The following is a 20,220-nucleotide window of genomic DNA, read 5'->3' as shown; positions in this document are numbered from 1 at the left end:
TACGGGACCGTGAAGTCCTGTATGGCCAGCTCAAACGGCGCGGCGTAGCCAGCGGGGTTTCGCAGGGTTCGGTGCTCGGTCCACTCTTGTGGAACCTAGGCTTCAACTGGCTCCTCCGGGGCGTCCTTCTCGAGGGCATGAGTGTCATATGCTATGCGGATGACACTCTGGTCACTGCCCGGGGGAAGACATTTGGGGCCGCGGTACGGCTGGCGTCGGCGGGCGGCACATTAGTCGCTCGCAGAATACGACGCCTCGGCCTGAAAGTCGCGCTGGAGAAGACTGAGGCCCTCTTCTTTCTGGGGCCTCGCCAGCGCGCCCCTCCCGACGCCCACATTGTGGTTGAGGACGTTAGGATTGACGTCAAAGGCTAGATGAAATATTTGGGCCTCACGCTTGACGGGAGGTGGCATTTTAGCCCGCACTTCAACGGGCTAGCGCCACGCCTCCTCAAGGCAGCCGGCGCACTGAGTTGGCTCCTCCCGAATTTGGGAGGGTCACCAACGAGGTGTCATCGACTTTATGCCGGCGTTCTGAGGAGTATGGCGCTATATGGCGCCCCAATCTGGGCGGACGCACTCAACAACAGGGAGAATGCTGCCCTTCTGTGCAGGCCCCAGCGGGCCATAGCGCAGAAATTCACGAGGACCTACCGCACGGTAGGGCACGCTGCAGTGTGCGTCCTCGCTGATACACCTTGGGAGCTAGAAGCTGGGGTCTTGTCTGTCATCTATCACTGGATGGCAGACCAGAAGGTGCGTGGAAAGCGCCCGGCCCCGGAGCGGCGCGGCGCCGTCAGGCAGGAAGAGCGCGAGATCATGATCGACCGCTGGAAGGAAGAATTAACTCGCGCGCAGTTTGGCCGCCGCACTCTGGACGCCATTGGTCTTGGTACCTGCATAGGATCGGGCGAGAGGAATCCCCGCTATGCTACAAATGCGGCGCGGTGGATGACACGGTGTCTGCACAGGCTGGGAGGAGCAGCGCCGTGTCCTCACTGCGGTCGTGGGCCGGAATCTTTCGCTTCTGAGCCTGGTCAACGACACGCTGGTAAATGGAGGATGCTGGATGGCGGTCGTTTCATTTTGCAAAGAGGTCATCCTTCAGTAGGAGGCAGCGGAGCGCGAGCGGGAGAACGATCCTCTCGCCTCATCACTCCGCAGTCCGCACCCCCTTGGTGGAGAAGGCGGTTGTACGACCGTTCTACTCTGCCCCCAGGTGGCGGCCAGCAGGCCGGGGGTGCGGGGCCACCCTTGTCACCTCCGTCTGACGGGAACGGCTTGGCGTTTCGGGCCATTCCCGTCGGACCCCCACAAGGGGGGCGTGTAGGGTCCGCCGTGTAGGCGAGCTGTCGCCGGTGGTGTCGCGGAAGTCTAAGGCTACGGCCGGATACTCGTGACACCCCCACTTGGGCGATGACGGAACGCCGCGGGATATACCCCTTCCTTTCAGAACGGAGCAGCGCCCTTTTTAGGGCGCCGGGAGTCCCTTAAACCACCCTGTCCCCCGGCAGTGATGACGGTGCACAAAGCATTTCTTCCGCGACAAAAAAAAGGGGGGGCCCGAAATGAGCTGTGCCTAGGGGCCCCGAGATGGTTAATCCGGCCCTGGTAGGACCTTAAAAAAAGCACCCTTTCACATAGTTTAGTTGGCATTTTGGCAATAACACCTTGATTGACTTTTTATCTGAAATAATTGTTTATTAATTTAATTAAAATCTCTGTACATTTAATTACCTCTGATATTTTTTCTTCATTGCCTATTCCTCTTCACAAAACGCCTCCTATCCTCCTCCCCCAACTTTATGACCCTCCCTCTTCGTTATTCTCTTACTCATCTGTGCCACAATCTTTCAGCAGTTTGCTCTATGATTATATCATCTTTGGACTTAATTTTTTTTATGTCATTGTCATTGTCTCGTTTCCGAACGCAGAAAATTTTGATCGATCGATTGTTGTTTTTTGTCACAGATGGAGTTTTTTGTCATGTTTGTATTGTTGCTGTAAATCTCATGTTGTTGTCCAAAGGATTTATTGAATTTAATATTTGTTTGTAGATATGTAAGTATAAAATGAATACTTTGTTTTAATAAATGTTGTACAAGGAATTGTTGCCGGTGTTGTTATATTGCGTTTTAAAAACTTTTTAGTTAATATTATTGAAAAGCTTCGTCATGAACAGTGAAAAATGAAAATAGAAAAATGCTTCTAATGTCCTTTAGAAACAAGGGCAACTATGAATTTCTGAAAGCCACATGCATATTTATTTATATATTTACCATAAGTAGTGGAAGATGGAAAAATCCTTAGAAGATGGTCTTTACCAAGCTGTATTATCACGAGATCATCAAACAGTGGCACATTTATTATCCAAAGGTAAGGTGTGTGGCGTAGAGAATGGATAATCATCATTCTGGGCTGATGTGGATTGTGTTTGTTTGCTACCATTTTGTCTGTAACTAAGGAGTACTTAATTGGGTACATAAATGTTTAAAAATATTTTCTTAATTATCTTTGGTCGTCTCTTTTGCAGGTGCTGATCCAAATAAAACCACCAGCTTTGGTAAAACAAGTTTGGGTTTAGCAGCAAACACTGGAAATCTTGATATAGCTAAACTTTTAATAGAGGCCACATTATCTTGTAGTACATCAAAAGCAACATCTGTAACTAAGAAGAGGCATAAATCGAAAAAAAGGAAGTATCATCATGGTGGTCCTGCAGAAACAGTTGTGAAATATAAGAATTTAAATGACAGAAAAATTAACGATTTTAGTTTAGGTCAGTGTGAAGATGTAAAGCAGGACAGTTTGAAACCAGAAAAAAATCAAGGTTACTTTGTAGTTATCCATAGTGAAGGTTCAAGCAGCGATGAGAGTAAAGTGTCAAGTATCTTAACTGCATCTTCGTTGACACCGTCACCTCAGTCTGACTTGGAGTGGGATGAGGAGATAGATAATGACACACCCATAGTGGACACTAGTGAGGATGAATCCTGGACGTCAATGTACAGGTTTGAATCTACACTGACAGGTTTTCTGAAGGAGAAACATAGTAAACAAACTTTTACTAAGATTTTAAGATTTCCTATTGTTTCTAGTATCATGGATCAGCATTTTATCTATAATATTAATTGTTCTGGCATAGATTAGGTATAATAATTAGTTCTATAGATCATCTTAGTCCTGGTTTTTAGATGGATTATAATAACATTATTTGTATCACTCACTGGATCAAATCTGTTCATGAGTAAAATCGGGTTTAGACTGGCAATTCAGAATATTAGTTTAAAAGTGGCTTCATTTTAAAATTACTTTTCTAGTTTTCCTGAAATATTGGAAGACTATCAAATCTTTTAATTTGTCTGTAAACAGGTGGTACGCTGCTATATTAGAAAGCACTGGTGCAGCAATAGCGTCAGCATCAGCAGCAACTTACGGTGTTGATCAACAAGATTCTTATATGAGAACAGCTCTTCATTATGCAGTAGAACGCGGCCATCAAGATATTGTTGAACTCTTACTTAAATCTGGTACAGTAGTAGTAATAAATCTGCATAAAAATGAAAAATTACATTTATTAAAAGTAAATAAAGGAATTTGTAAATTTTATTGATGAAATCTGGTTCCAGGGTGTAAAGTAGATTTAACAGCTTCTGAAGGACTAACAGCATTACACATAGCAGCCATGGAAAATGAAACAAATATTGCTAAGATGCTTTTGAGTGCAGGCAGTCAAGTCAATAACAAAACTCATGAAAAAATAACAGCACTACATTTTGCAGCATCTAGGGGATATTTAGATATGGTTAGTTTTGATAATCAGATAAAATTAGTTTCACTACTTTTTTCTATTGTCTCATTCTTAATAACAAATTACAGGTCAAGGTGCTAGTCGCTGAAGGGGCTAATATCGAGTCTAGGGACACTAATGAGCGGACTCCTTTGTATGTAGCCGTCATGAAAGGACATCCGAATGTGGTTGAGTACCTTATTAGTGTTGGTGCAAATGTAAATAGTGAAGAGATTCATGGTAAGTTTATAGTACTTGATTGAACATAGATAACACGCTTTGAAAATTCACATACCTACCAAACTAAAATCCATTGATTGTTTTTTTTTTTCAGGATACACACCACTTTGTGAAGCTGTATGGGAAAGATTACCAGACATTGTTGAACTTCTTTTGAAAGCAGGTGCTCGAATAACACATTCACATAGGTTGATTCACAATGCCATTATTCAAGGCCAGGTCAGTCATTATTCTCATAATGCTTGCTACTTCTACATTTAAACACCACATTACAAGTTAAATTACAACAGTCATGTTTGAAAATGTTTAATGCATTAAATCTTTTTTCCATTTAGGAACCGATTGTAAAAATGCTAGCAGGTGTTGGAGGAGGAATAAATTTGCATAATGATAATGGTGATACGGCGCTTCTACTGGCTGTACGCTTGTCACAACTTAGAGATGTTCGGCACTTGCTTGCCAAAGGTATGATCTTCATCATTATTTACTCATTAGCGCTATAGCGCTAGTATGCAATAGTCAGTAGATGGTAAATAGTTACAATTCTAAACTTAACAAGATAAATATTAACCGATTGAGTCCCAGACGGCATTAATTAATGTCATAACAATTGATTATTCTATTGTGTCTAGATTCGCGGAGCTTGAAGGATTTATTTATTTATTTATAGCAATAAAATACATAGTACACTAAGAAACTTAAAACTAGGTGACTTAGGTAACTATGCACACCCGGTTGGGTACAGCAATCTACTTACATTTATAAGTAGGTATATCTTAACTTACATGCTTATTTTAGTTTTTAATAGACTTATATAAAATATTATTATATTTATATAACAAAGTATGACAATATATACATCTACTACTTACTTATAACAAAATTTATTACTTATCTTCCATAAAATCTTTGACACTATAGAAACATTTACTTATTAGGAATGCTTTAAACTTTTGTTTAAACATATGATTCTTATCTATATCTATATTTTTAATATTATCAGGAACTTTATTGAAAATTTGTATGCAACGATTATGCTGCTGGGCTATTTCTAAACATTTCAGAGTTAGGGGTTGGAAGGAGAAGTTTAGTCCTGCGGCGGGGGTTTGGATCTTGCTGGAATAAGTACATGTGCTTTCTAACAAATATTGCTGATTCTAAAATATAAATAGATGGTAGAGTTAACATTTTTTCATTAACAAAATGTGGTTTGCAACTGACTCTTTGTTTTATATTTATAATTATTCTTAAACATTTCTTTTGCATAATAAATAAGTCATGAAAATCGCAGCTATGACCCCACATGATGATGCCGTAGCGTAGCCAGGCGTACGCGTAGGCGTAGTAAGCAGAGAAGGCGGTTTCTTTAGATGAGTTGGTTTTTAAGATGCTTAGCGCATATAAGAATTGAGATATTTTCGATTTTACTACTTCAACATGTTTTTTCCAGTTTAGGTGAGTATCTAATGTGATGCCTAGAAGAGTAAACTCGTTTATTTCTTGTACATTTATTGTTTCAGTTACAGAGTTAAGATTAAGTTTTTTCTTTTGATAAGGTTTAAATTGGATTAGTTTTGTTTTTTTATTGTTAATTTCGAGATTATGTTGTTGGAGCCAAAGTTTTAATGTGTTATAAGATTCAGTTATGTTATTAGATAAGGATATTGATTGAGTCGCAATTTGGTATTTTAAATAGTAGGGATACATCATCTGCATATAGTACGCTAAGTGTGTTGCATACTTTAGGTAAATCATTGATGTATATCAAAAAAAGTATACATCCTAAGATACTTCCCTGGGGGATTGACCAGTTAGTAGTGATTAGTTTTGATCTTACGTTTTGTATTTCGCAGGAAGATTCATTGAAATATTGTAATTGTACACATTGTTGCCTATTCCTAAGATATGACTGAAGCCAACCGTATGCGTCGCCCCGAATGCCTACCCCATAAAGTTTTGAGAGTAAGGTTTCATGGGAAACTCTATCGTAGGCTTTAGTCATATCTAGTAGCAGTCCTACAATAGTAATGTTATTTACAGGTGCAAATATTAATGCAAGCAATAGTATAACTGGCGCGAATGCTTTGCACGTCGCCGTGGAATGCATCGAATATTTAGAAAATTTTGAAGAGTTATTGGAATGCCTAATAGAACATAAGATTGATATGAATCATACTGCTCTCACAGGAGACACCCCTCTGAATAGAGCTTTGTTGTTGCATAGGTGAGTACATAGAAATGGTTTTTTATTTCTCTATTTTAATATTGCACAGTTAAAACCAGTAAAAATATAAATAAAACGCATTCAGACACGAACATAAAATAAACAATATAATAATGATGATAATACTTATTTTTCAGGGACTATGCCGCACTGCTACTTATAAGGCATGGGGCCGACGTAAATTGCTGTGATGTGCGAAGATGCGGATTGGATAATCTTTCTATAGCTAGTCGACGACGTAATGCCGATCTTGTCAACTTACTTATCAGAGCCGGGCACTATTTGCCCTATCCAGAAATTTATGAACAGTCTCCTAAGCCCGGAAGCACCGCAGAATGGCTGCAAGCCATTAGCCTAACTAAGCAACCTTTGAGTCTTACGGATCTCTGCAGGATACAGATTCGACGTTCATGCCAGAATATGGGATTGTTTACATCGGTAAATAGCTTACCATTACCAACAACCTTAAAACGCTTCCTCACCATGCAAGACGAGTATGAATGGTTGATCAATGAATGACAGAACCTACATAACCTTTTCAGGAATGCCGGTGCACAGCTAGGCATTATTTTACGCAGGTTGAAATCACTGTAAGAAGTGAACACAATTGCGGCCTGAAAAGGGATAATCGCAAGTTGCGCGATTATTTACGATCGATCAAGATTAATTTAAAATCTAGTCATGAACAACTAACCGTAGAAGTGCGCCGGCGATGGCTAGTGTCACACTAGCCATCGCCGGCGCAGTGACAGCAGCAGCAGTGACAGCGAGCAACCCTCGTGAAACCTCGTTACGGACGTAAAAACGTGTAGTGAAAAGGACAGTGCCAATCCATGTATGGAAGTTGGACCAAGTGCTGCCCAGAATGAAACCATAGTGCATTTTGTTCCTCAGGCCAATACTAATTTGTAAACCGAAGCGCACTGAAATCTATCCCTGGAGTTAAGAGAAAAAAAGAGTTTTGTTTTGAATAATTTACATACAAAATATCATCGATGTATACGTACTACGCATAAGATTTCGCGATTGTGGCATTAAATAACACTTGCTATGTTGAACTTAACCATACTGCATCCGTACACCTTACTTTAGTACGACTTCGACATTCTTTATAAGCGATCAAGCGCTGTTGCAGTAGTTTGGTTACTTGACAGAAATTAATTATTTCCAAAATTGAGCAAGAAGTTTTAGCTTACAATAACTTCAATAATCGATTGTAATACACCAACAAATTGATTTTTTGCAAGGATAGAGAACTAAAACTTCTTGCTTCATTTTGGAAATAATGAATTTCTGTCAACTTACCAAACAATTAAAACAGCGCTAGATCGTTTATAAAGAATGTCTAAATCGCACTATAGTAACGTGTACGAATGCAGTATGGTTAAGTTCAACATAGCGAGTGTTATTTAATGCCATAATCGCAAAATCTTATGCGTAGTACGTATACATCGATGATATTTTGTATGTAAATAATTCAAAACAAAACTCTTTTTTTCTCTTAACTCCAGGGATACATTTCAGTGCGCTTCGGTTTACACATTAGTATAGGCCTGAGGAACAAAATGCACTATGGGTTGATTCTGGGCAACACTTGGTCCAGACCCTGGCACTATCCTTTAATGTGCTATATTTATTGTTATAATAATAATTCTTGAATACGGTGCGGTGTGACAACACCCGCAATGTATATTCAGACGCGTGACCGAAATCAGCTAGTTGGAAAAATTATGTTTTATGCGGAGGCCGCAGTCCACAATCGTGTGGGCGCGGTTTCGTGACTTCTTAGCATTAGCAGACAAATTGTTTAGTTAATTTTTCTGTTGGTTGTTTGATACATAATCAATAGACATATTATATTTGTTTTCTTTTAAGAACCTAGTGGTTTATTGTAGATATTACACTGTCTAAGACTATTATTAAATAAAATTAAGTGTAAAATTATTAATTAATTTATTATTATTATTATAAAACGAAATATTGTCATAATGAATGCCTTTACAAAGGTAACCTTGAAGTCATTATATTCAATCTATACTACATAATATTATAAATGCGAAAGTAACTCTGTCTGTCTGTCTTGCTTTCACGTCTAAACCAATGAACCGATTTTGATGAAATTTGGTAAAGAGATAGTTTGAGTCCCGGGAAAGGACATAGGATAGTTACTGTGGCAGACAAAATTCAACGCGGGCGAAGCCGCGGGCGGAAAGCTAGTCTGTATTATAAAAGACATTTGTGTTACTATATCGAAAAGTAGGTAATATGTCCTAAATATAATTTGTATTTATCTAAATGTGTACCTATGACAAGTGCATGCTTTTAATGTTCAACAAATAAAGGATAATACTTCTTACTCATTTTTTTTCGACTTTACATGAACATCTTTCGTAAAATAGTATGAAAGTATCGAGATTACTACTACTATTATTATTTCAAAATAGAACAAATTTTGTGTAATTAAAAATAATAATGTTCCTAATTTTTTGTTTTGAATATTATTATTTGCTAAAATACTTCAGTGAGGGGTTTATGTGCAATATAATACATTAATACAGAAATTATGTATTCTATTCATCTCGCGAATTCATTAACAAAATGTACGATGAAAGTGTTAGTAACTCGAAGATTAGTAATAATAACAATAGCATGTGTTTAATAGATATGTAATCATTTATTATCAACATAATACAAAGTCAATGTATACTCAAAGATGAAAACATAAACATTATACCTAATGAAAATTCTAGACATGTAAGATGCATAATGGTGTATAGTCGACATTAAAAATATATTTACAGTGCTCAAAAATGCCTTTACAGTTGAGACAAAATACATGAACAGAAATAAAAGGTGTAATGATATTTTTGACGTCGACTTATTTAATGTAGTACCTATTTATTACTTGGATCTCTGTTAACATACTTATTATTACACATTTTTAAAGGTTAAAAAATGATATGATTATTACACCATGTAAATGTTACCATTTAGTTTAAAAATCAGAACCTTCGTTTCTGTTACAGCATATCAACTGAGGATACATTCCACCAGCCCACCAACCAATAATAAGCAAGCATATGTGGCAAACTTTAATTAATTTACTATTGCCACACTACTAATATTTATTTAAACATTCGATAGTGAAAAAGCTGCCTAGATTGAAGAACATTGGTTGATGGGGTCCAAACTTATAACATTGTATTTTTATCCTCTTTTGAAAAACAAAATATCAGTGGTAACATATACATTTTAAAACCTAAAATTACAGGGATGGTATATATTGTTTACAAATTCATAATAAAATACTTAATTCATACTAATAAATGTATTTTACTTAAAATTATATGGATTAAATATTGCCATGACTGTTTTAGTAACACCCATGACTCCTTACTTCTGTTCCTATATCCTCACAGCACCTTAAATGTGCAGTTAAGTCTGATAATATAAAAACAAATATAAATGCTACAACAATCTTGCTTTCCATTTTGTTTACAAACTTAAAAAAAAATGCATACTTTTATTTCCTAATGACATCCTTATTCAGGCGAAATAAAAGAGAACAACTCCATATCAGTTTCTCACTTGCTATCGCGAGTGACGTCAGTGAGATTCTGCAATGGTACATCTAAGTCTAGGCGCAGACTACATACTTTTAGTCGGCCGATAGTAGGGCCCGATTCTAATTTGTATGAAGTATCCGCCGATACAATGTGCGCACTTTCATTCATCTCCATACTGATTAACAGCCAGACTCAACTATCGGCCAACTAAAAGTCGGTGGTCTGCGCCTAGGCTAAACTGACAAAAGTGCAAATAGTTATCTTCTGCTTACTTTCACTTTTGATATTAACAGCTGGACAGATAGACCATTGAAAATGTTTAGAAATCTGGTACAGGTTAACAGAGTTGATACATCAATTATTGGGAATGTGCACAAAAAAGGTTTCTTGCAAGTATGACTAGTATTACCACCAATATTAAATATTTACTTAAACACAAGGTATTTCTTACTTTTGAATTCCTGATTGATTACTGATAATTGCAAAAATGTGGCAATATAAATAAACGCCTGCCATTTTATGTAAGCAATATTTGTGGTCATTTTCTAATAAAAATAATTGGTGGTAATACTGTAACACCAAAAATTTGGCCTCATAAAAATAATAAATAAACATTGATAATAATTAAAAATAAAATATAACAGTAAATAATTCTTTTAACATAAACTTATCATTGTTATCATATCAATAACTTATATAAATTTCGATCATCAAGAGAATAACAAAATTATAAATGATTTTTCATTCTACTGGTTGTGACCAGTTATCATAAAAATAAAACATGGAATTATATTTAGGTTTTCTAAAAATAACATATTTTTAGTTTCATTTAAATATAGCAGCATACTTCTAATTCAATTAAATTATAGGTGTTATGAGAAATAATGTGTCTAATGACAAGTTTCGTTTACACAACAAGCTAAAAAGTCAACAAATGATCAGAGTTTATAAAAAAGGTAAAGTGCATAAATTAGATACAAATATTTTGTTATTCAGGTATATTAGGACGTCTGCCTTTAAAGTCATTAATGTGATGTAACTGAGGACATGCATCTAATAAAATCCTGACCAGTTCAAACTTGTTGTTTTCCAAAGCTTTGTGAAGAGCTGTCTGTCCATCAACATCCTGCATGTCTACAGTTGCTCCCGAATCAATAAGAAACTTCACTGCTGTGGTGTTTCCTGAAAACAAAATGATATTTTTATAAATGTTAAATTTATAAAAGTTAACATGCCTCTTCTAATCTCAATCCAAGAAATTCATTAAAGTTATTTAAATAAATTGGTAATTTACCTGCTGCAGCAGCTTTGTGGAGAGGTGTTGCTTTGCCACTTTTGGTTTGAGCGTCGATACAAGCTCCATTTTTTATCAATATGTCACAAACGTCAGTGTGTCCATTCCGTGCAGCATAGTGAAGTGCAGTGTATCCCGAATTGTCAGGGGCATTGACTGTGTCTTTAATGTTAGATGCTTTAGAAATCAGGGCATTAACTCTTTCTATGTCACCATTAAATGCTGAAAGTAGAATTTATGTTATAATAAATCAAAATAAAACTTAATTGGTTTCCAAATCCATTACAAATAATTAATATTTATTTATTAATTGTGCAGATTGAAACAATAACAAATTCAATTTGTAATTGAATTACTAATTTTGTACAGTCAAATAATCAGAATACTTTAATTACCTGCATACCATAAGCCCCTTTCCCAATCCATTTCAGATAATGTTTGACAGACTGATTGATTGGAATTAGCTGCAGTGCAGTTGGTGTGGTCACAATTACTTTTGTGTTCCATTATAATAATTTGTGTTTTAGTTAGAAGAAAAACAATTCAGTGAATTTGTCAGTTAGATCTCCTTTTGCATAGTCCAAGTGATTTCAGACTCGCCAGTGCTGGAAATGATCCTGTACCCAAGTTTGCTAAATAAATTTATGACTTCGACAACATTGTCTCGAATCGAAAAGCCATTCAAGCCGACGTCATATTTTTTCGCCAGAACCCGTACTTCTTCTTCTTGTGCTCCAAATACAGAACAATCTGTTGCATGCAATGAACCTTTAATTGCTATGTATACGACCCCTTCTTTTTTCAACAGTGGGTTGCTCAAAGAGCTTGCTAGAATTTTCGGACTACCTTTTGTGTCCATAATAAAATTAGTCAAAAATTTGAAAACAGATAAAAAATATCAAATTTTAAAAATTCTATGATATAAATTTACACCTCGTCGTCCTTATTTTGGTGCTGATAATTGCCCAAGTGCATAGCCTCCTTACTAAAATTTGTGATGTTATCTTGCTCTACAATAATAGAAGGTTCTGGTTCAGAAAACTCTTTTCTCATAGTCCACATGTACTCATTATAATCCTGTTTAACGGCTGTGGAACTAGACGCGACAACCTTGTAACCCAACACCTGCAAAGTTTATTGATTACTTACATGAGTCATCTACACACAACTACTCTGTGGATGATTGGCTTTTATGTGTAAGTAAATAATGTAGCAGATCTTACCTCTAACGCACTGAGAATAACACAAGGATGCTGTAAGTAGACAATAGTGGAATCGTCGCAGTATCCTCCACAAGCAAATCTCTTCAACTGCTCTATATCGCCAGCTGCAAAAGACGAAGTATAGATTGGATTACACAAATAAGAGACAAAGTACAACTGAACTATATCAACTACATCACAAATAAGCCGACTACGCCTAAAATTAATAAAGTATCTCCAGTAAATTTGTTCAAAATCTACCTTTTAGTCCGGACACCAATACACGCCAAGGGTTTTTATGCCCATATGATGCAAGATTGCCCCTTATCAAAATGTATGGCATTGATTACAGATATTTTTCCACTTGTACAGTTATTTATTGAACTGATTACTTACAGTATTTTATTTTATTTATTTTGACCAACAAATACGCTGCAAACTCCAACAAGAGAAAACTGGAAATAATGTTGCCAGTAACACCAGTACCAAATTACTCACGAATTTACGAAAACCGAAAATCTAGCGAAGTGAGTACGCGAGTTGTATACGATTTTATTGAATATACACCAAACACGGAAATTGTAGCACATTCATGCATGTCTCAGTTTAATAAAGTCTGATCTTATCCACCACGGTATTAAGATAAATAATGAAACACAAATGTTTATCAAGTAAGAATTACATAAATAATTTTCTTTCTTTTCTTTCGTAATTTCTTACAGACATTAGTTTTCATAAGGTGTATTTTTGTACATAATTTGTACTAAAATTTTAACCTGGCAACATGGCATGTGACTTTTTATTTTTTAATGACCTAATTGTTTTCTTAAGCAAAGACATTTATATCATGAAGCTACAGATAAAAATGGAGGCCACACTCCGAATACCTACTTGAAGCACAAACTAAGTATCACTATCTCGCTCTCTGTGGGCAGACTCGCTCTTTCTAAATAAACAAAAAATATAAAATTGCTCAAATTCAATGAAACCAATGTAAAATCTTTATTTCTTGACATAGGTATCATTAAAAATGATAAGTGTAATTACTGATAAAACGTTTTAGGAAGAAATTACTGTAAAAAATGTGAAAAATGTTTACAATGATCCAATGTCGGAAACTCGGAAATCACGAAATAAACACTTACGCGTGGAATCTTATGTCACTTCCAGGACACCACGTACTACCGCAACCACGCACTACAAAATTTTGCACCAATTCTTGTGATAAAACAATGATTATTTCCTGTAAACAATCTCAAACGAAATTAACTGCTTAATAAACAAAATAGTAAACAACCGCCATGATGGGCCGGATTGGGCCGATGTTGCCACATGGTACCGATTACCCAGGAATTGGGATTGTAATTCCCTGATTCGCCAACACATTAAGCCTAAATGGCCGACAATTTTGTGATTTTTTATTTAACTAGGTAATCTTAGTTTCAAATATTAATTATTTATTTGTTTAACTTCTGATTTGGTTAGTGAATTGGCTATTTCGAAGAATTTACAAGGAGATTTAAATCAGAAGATAGCAATACTACAGTTCACACTAAAAAGAGAGGTAGGGCCGCAGAGAGCGAGATAGATATAAGTAGGTATTTAACTCAAGTTTTTGTTCCAACTCTGCCCTCCATTTTTATCTTTAGCTTCATGATTTATATATATTATATTTTATGTAAAATAGACTAAGAAAAATTAAAACTGAATATTTGGCTGTATGACGTAATGCCCTTGCCTTTTCTTGAAAAGGAAAGAGTCAAAGAATCAAACCTAACTAAAAAACTGTACGCGTAGGAGCAGATCACCGATTTTTCGTCGGCTGATATTTTAGTCGGGCAGTTTAAAAAAAAAGTTAATCAGTATGGGCATCAATCTATGATGGGTATGTATGGAAGTGCGCACATTACACCGATTTGATTCTCATACAAATTAAAATCGGGCCGACTTTGTACCAAAATGTTTTCTTTTAAACAATTTATTTTTATTTATTATTGCAACCCTGCTGTTATAAGCCGTCCTACAAGTTTTTCCGTTTTCCGCCCCACATTACCTACATAAAATATATAATATTTGTCTTCTGTAGGTCTAAAGTAGACAAACTGGCACTTTTTGATCGATCGAAAGTCGAACCTTTAACCACAACTTTAACTCCATACAAAAAAACGTCTTTTGCTACTTGTCTAAGGGGCAGAACACACAAAAGTTCATTATTTAAGTAATTCTAAAGTATACACTTTTACGTACCTACATAATTAGTTAGGTAAGTATCATCAAAGATTAGTCATGGGAATTGGGATCTACTAATTGGAAAGTTAATTGGTTATCGATTTCCCTCCATTCAATTCTAAGACAAGTAAGTAAATAGGTACCTACTTAGGCATTATGGAAGTCTAGACAAATGTCTTCTGGAGAAACTCGCTTCATCTTAGATTTATTCTGTAGGTACCCTTAAGTCCTATTTTGTGCGTCGAGTGACATTGTAAATTTAAAAAGTTTAGTACTTAACTACGGAGCTAAGGTGAAATATTTCCGACAAAAAAAATTGCCCAATTTTTTTTTTATGTGATAGGAGGCAAACGAGCAGACGGATCACCTGATGGTAAGTGATTAATATTAACTGGTAATTTATGTATCGTAAGTAAGATTTTGTTTAGGTACATAACGTACTGTAAGTAGGTAATAGGTACCTACTTGTTTTATGTAAAAGTATGTAATACCTACGTAACGTAACTAGGTATTACCTATTAGGTAGGTATATTAATTTGAGAAACATGTTAGGAAATTAAATTGTTGTATCGCAATATCCGTTTTACTAGGAATCGTTTGTTTCAAGCATCAATTTGTTAATTGAGATATCTCGTAAAAGTTCGTAGGTTCCTACTGGCATAAAAGCTCGGCTACGTGAAGCGTCGGCTCTGAAAAGCTCTGTGTACTTTTACTCGCTCTGAATAGGGGGGGACATTCTGACAAAAAGTCGACGTATTTTCCATTACTTTGTGGCAAAGCGATTTGGCAAAATATTTACTGGGCAACTGTTGACAGTAGGCTAGTCATCTTTTGATGTCAAGTAATTTGCCAGGCTATTACCTACCTACACACTACACGTGGGTTTTTGCCTACTTATTTCCAAATAATAAAAGGAGTTAGTAGATAGTAGATTGTAGGTAGGTACTATATTAATTAACCATGACTCCTTGTCCTCCCCAAGATTTGCCCCCAACGTGATTTGAACCAAAATTGTGATCGCAGACCAAATCGCAATTTACCAATAAACTAAATTCATCAATTTAACACATAGAGATACTTAGGTACCTAATTATACTCGTATTATCAACTTTAAATAGACTAAAACGACAGTAATTCTTAATCTTGTAACACTTGTTTTGGCACAAAAAGTGCACTTATCAAAATATGTGTTTTGGTACCCATTGTGATACTTCGCTCTACTTCTTATTCAAATGTTGCCCAATTTTTGTTTTACTTTTAAGCACCAGCGCCACACAACACAGCGCAATTTCGAGATACTTCGCGGGCTTTTATTGTAATTGCCCCCACGCTTAGTGAGTCGGATGGAGCTAAGTGAGTATTAAGTGGGTATGGGGAAACTGGTGGAAACTCTCATAAGTAAAGATACCTAACTAGGCGTGTGCAACAAACGACGTGATCGTGCATGCCATTCGAATCGCTTAATCGATGGATTTCTTTAAAACCTTATACCTTTTCGCCTTTCTCGACCATATAAGACCATAACTAGACGTACTTAAGTAAGTAAAAGGTGATCGATCAGTTAAAAATGTAGTTTCGCAGTTTAGATAATGTGATAGTAAGTGGCAGGTACCGTACCATGATCATATTTTGCGGTTTTCTCGATTTCCACGTAAATGAATCCTATTGTTAAAGCGTTGCAAATAAATTGTAATGACGGCAGATTTGTGGTTGTGGTCACGCGCAGATATTTTTTTGCAGCTGAATTACTGAAAGTCATGAAAATAAAGTTCATCGTCATCATCATGATTTCAGATAAATAGAAGTCCATTTACTATCTATTGTACGTTCGTTTCAGCCAAATGACGTCCACTGCTGGACAAAGGCCTCCCCCAAGGTTTTCCATAATGAACGGTCCTGCGCTGCCCGCATCCAGGCTCTTCCCGCGACCTTTACCAGATCGTCGGTCCACCTAGTAGGAGGACTGCCCACGCTACGTCTTCCAGCCCGTGGTCGCCACTCGAGAACTTTCCTGCCCCAACGGCCTCCTGCGGATCTCCTCTTTTCTGATTCGATCACGCAGGGAACGATCTATTGTACATGTATTCTCCAATACATTAGTGAAGTTTCTTTCCTAACTTACTTTTAAAACATAGTACCTACTTACTTACTCGTACCTTACTTTTCAATTAGGCTAGGTATCTGTAAAATATTTTGTAGGTACTTTGAAATCAATAAAAAGTAATTTGAGCTGGCTTTCAGAGCCCCAGAAAGTGTCAGAGCTTTCTTTGCCAAAAAAAAAAATGGGAGAGTCGCTATGTATCAAAAGGGGGTATGAAAAGGTGATATACCATAAACTTTCTTGTCAACTTTGAATCGACAAAGTCACATAAATAATTTGCTACAACTTGGGACGTACGTACCTACCTAGCATAGCGAAGCAAACCCAAATCAGAATCTGTCACGAATGTAAACACATTTTCGCAGGGTTTGCTATATTTTCTAGAGACCCAATTTAAGTTGCCAGATACCTATACCTACTTCCAGTGTATTCAGTGATTTTGTTTCGTTGTAATTTTGGCTACATTTCCATCTTGCCGACTTTTTCTGACTGTAAGGTTCTGCTGTACTTATTTTCATATTCAACAGTATATTTTCTTTAGCTACGTATGTTGTACTAAGATAGCTAGGTAATTAAATTGTTCCTGAAACAAGTTTAGTAGATAATGAAAGATAGCTCGTGGGTCGTAGCATGTTTACTTTAAATCTTCTGTTATAATTAGTAGCTCTAATTATAACAGGAGTTTATACTCATTAGCGATTTAAACCTCCTGAAATTCAGGTTCTCTTCTTTAGATATTGTAATTAAAAAGATGGTAAAGTTTCAGTATTGGAATATTTTCAATAGTCAATTTTAATCTTTTTTCTATTACTTGGTGTATTTTACAAAGCTTTTAAGTCCTGTAACTTTTGGTCAATTTAAATAAAAACGCTTTCGTCACGAAATTTAAACTTGTGGTTATTTTTAAAATAAACGAGGAGGGGGCTACTACATTTCCTAAAATATCTAACGATAACATTAGGAAAGATGAGAGAACTGGTTGTGTACTTACCTGCCTCTATTAAAAATAGTTGCAGCAATAAAGTAGCCTCAAACTATGCGATAACAGCAGACGTTCAGCATTTGATTAACAAAATGAAGAATTTAAAAATAAACCTTAGCGTGTTTTAGATTTCTGTAAAGCGCTTGTCTGTAAATGATTTTATGGGCGTAAAGTAAACACGCCGTTTATAGCAGAGGTTCCTGTTTCCCCGCGAGGTGTCTAAACCTTCTTTTTCAACTCAACAGATTATTGCCAGAACGCTGTTAATAGAGTTTAATTTCTACTAGAATTTCCCAAAGAACATAGGTAAGTACTTACCTCTATTTTATTTTATTCTAAAACTAGCTTTTCGCCCGCGGCTTCGCCCGCGTGATATTTTGTCTGTCACAGAAAAACAATATCGCGTGCGTATAAAATTTGCTCACCGTTTAGACCTACCCTGGACTACGACTAACATTTTAAAACCAAAATCAGCTCAATCGGCCCAGCCGTTCTCGAGTTTTAATCAGACTAACGAACATCAATTCATTTTTATTTATATAGATAAATAATAGTGAATTTAGCCTATCTCGAAAATAAAAGTCAGTTGAGTTCAAAGATTTTCTTTTGTTTATCGCATTTTCTTATTCCATTCGTTGTACTATGTGAATGAACTGTGAACTATGTTTACTTACTCTAAGACGATCTAGTGAGTAAAAAAAGGATCTATTGAAAATCGAGACTGATAAACCGTCTCGTGATTTTCAGATTGGAAACTCTAGTAGTTACCTACGTCCTATTTATAGATTGTTTATGTAAACGTGTTTTTCATTTAGCTCATAATGAAATATGTTTTCGGTGTTCTGTATATCTGATATAAAAACGCGGCATATTCGTCGATGGCTAATGTCGGTATGCCGTCAAGGTCTGGCACGTTATATTGAAGAAATAGACTCAATAAAGACTTCTTCATTTAAGCAGCATCACAATTGAAAATCAAGGCGCCTCCCAGCTCTCACTGAAAACTTTTCAGTAATTTACTTTCACTATGCTTTCAGCTAGCTATTTTCTCAACTTCATAATGATTAGTAAATTTTCATTAGGGCTATTTTATTCCTACCTACTTTACGATAGTTCTATAACATTGCTTATTTCAAATTTGTTTTCTATTTTATTTGTAAGATATTTCATTCTTAAGCAATATTATTTCCTAAGTATTTGTTGTATCGTGGAAAGTAGTTTAAGTAGTATCTTTGGATTAAAATTTATTGCTACGCGGAGCTAGGTGCTTTATTAAATCTTAATAAGCACTTACTTACTTGCTTAATGTTTAATTTATGAAAATAAGTACGTACTACATCTTACCTAGGTACTGTAAAAAGATGTCATAAATATTGAAGACTAATAAAAGGTATTTACATTTTAGTAACTTATTAAGGACTTTGAGAAAGCTCTCCAAGTTGGGATCGTGAAATATTCAGATAAGTAGAAAAGTTAAGAAATACGAAATGCTTTAGTGAAATATTTTAGTCTCGTTGAGGTGATACGTAAAAATACTTAGAAAAAAGGTAGAAGGATGCGCTAACTAAATGTCGGGTTTCGTAAAACATTAAAGGTTTACAATCCTTTAACTGCCATGAATTGAACCCTCGGTTTGTCTCCAAACGACGCTGCTAGATAATAAAACGCGGGATTGTGTTATTATCACTGCCGACTCAGCCTGACACGCTAAAATATAGGTCTTAAGCCAAAGCTTTCAATAAAAGCACCTTCGAAGCTTTGAATCGTATTCTTATAGTCAAATTTTAGTTAGAATCTATGGGTGGAGGTATCTTTGTTTTCGTATAGGTACCACTATGCGCCAATAGTAGGTAGGTACCTACTATCTGCCTAATAGCGAGTCTATTACCATAATAAAGCATTACCTACGCTTTAAGAGAATCCTTATCTATCATAATGTCATCATAACTAAGTTCTATTAACAATAGACAATGGATAGAATATTCATGAATTTCATTTACGTAGGTTGTTAACTAGATACTGTCTTTTGATCAATTAAGTATTTACAAATTTTTACTTAGGTTCTATGAAAGACGTTTAATTAAATAAAAGGTAATAAATATCGAATGGCTCATATTTAATTGGAATTATGTTGTTTGGAGGCTTTCTCCAATAAAACAAGATAAATAACTTTCGTAACGTAGCTAAAAGTGCTCGTAAATGATTTTACCACAATGAGCTACATGCTAACACGGATTTTGTAATGGGATTTAATCATGTGGTTGGACAGGTTTTCCTTCATCATTTTCTGAAAGGACATTGTGTATACCTACCTACTTATTGTAATCTTTATGATGAAAAATACAGTATGAGTCTGACAACATGTCTATTTGGAGGTTGTATCTATGCTTGTACTCTAAGTATTATTAATTCGGAAGAAAATCTCATTTGGTGAGTGTGTATTTCAGGGTAATTTATATTTTCTACGTTGTTCTACGTTTCCTTCGTTATTCCACGTACTTGACAATGGTACGTACTTTAAAAAAATTCTGTGTTAGACCCAAAAAAAAACCATGCGGAAAAAGTCGCGCCTCATAACTACTTAGTGTCAAAT

The 20,220-nt window shown here is 36.0% G+C and overlaps 4 protein-coding genes across 4 annotated transcripts; 1 reads left to right on the top strand and 3 right to left on the bottom strand.

Moving 5' to 3' along the window:
• Nucleotides 1-1,962: 1,962 nt before the first annotated feature.
• On the top strand, nucleotides 1,963-10,249 carry LOC135087842 (ankyrin-3). The gene is made up of 10 exons (XM_063982667.1): nucleotides 1,963-2,060; nucleotides 2,150-2,375; nucleotides 2,533-3,010; nucleotides 3,372-3,529; nucleotides 3,629-3,804; nucleotides 3,879-4,029; nucleotides 4,124-4,248; nucleotides 4,365-4,494; nucleotides 6,070-6,253; nucleotides 6,391-10,249. The coding sequence occupies exons 2-10, from the start codon at nucleotides 2,294-2,296 to the stop codon at nucleotides 6,770-6,772; spliced, it is 1,866 nt and encodes a 621-aa protein (XP_063838737.1). The 5' UTR covers nucleotides 1,963-2,060; nucleotides 2,150-2,293; the 3' UTR covers nucleotides 6,773-10,249.
• On the bottom strand, nucleotides 8,904-11,620 carry LOC135087844 (ankyrin repeat domain-containing protein 39). Its single transcript, XM_063982669.1, has 3 exons — nucleotides 11,509-11,620; nucleotides 11,114-11,335; nucleotides 8,904-11,001 (listed from the first exon to the last, which is right to left on the bottom strand). The coding sequence occupies exons 1-3, from the start codon at nucleotides 11,618-11,620 to the stop codon at nucleotides 10,808-10,810; spliced, it is 528 nt and encodes a 175-aa protein (XP_063838739.1). The 3' UTR covers nucleotides 8,904-10,807.
• A 52-nt stretch (nucleotides 11,621-11,672) lies between these two features.
• On the bottom strand, nucleotides 11,673-11,972 carry LOC135087846 (uncharacterized). Its single transcript, XM_063982671.1, has one exon. The coding sequence runs from the start codon at nucleotides 11,970-11,972 to the stop codon at nucleotides 11,673-11,675; it is 300 nt and encodes a 99-aa protein (XP_063838741.1).
• Nucleotides 11,973-12,040: 68 nt separating this feature from the next.
• On the bottom strand, nucleotides 12,041-12,848 carry LOC135087845 (uncharacterized). The gene is made up of 3 exons (XM_063982670.1): nucleotides 12,577-12,848; nucleotides 12,337-12,440; nucleotides 12,041-12,238 (listed from the first exon to the last, which is right to left on the bottom strand). Exons 1-3 carry the CDS (start codon nucleotides 12,656-12,658, stop codon nucleotides 12,041-12,043), a joined length of 384 nt encoding a protein of 127 aa, XP_063838740.1. The 5' UTR covers nucleotides 12,659-12,848.
• Between the last annotated feature and the right edge of the window lie 7,372 nt (nucleotides 12,849-20,220).

The sequence above is a fragment of the Ostrinia nubilalis genome, chromosome 3 (assembly GCF_963855985.1).
Source record: "Ostrinia nubilalis chromosome 3, ilOstNubi1.1, whole genome shotgun sequence".
NCBI classification, from domain to species: Eukaryota; Metazoa; Arthropoda; class Insecta; order Lepidoptera; family Crambidae; genus Ostrinia; species Ostrinia nubilalis.
The sequence above is the reverse complement of the archived record's forward strand: the minus strand, read 5'-3'. Positions and strand labels throughout refer to the sequence as shown.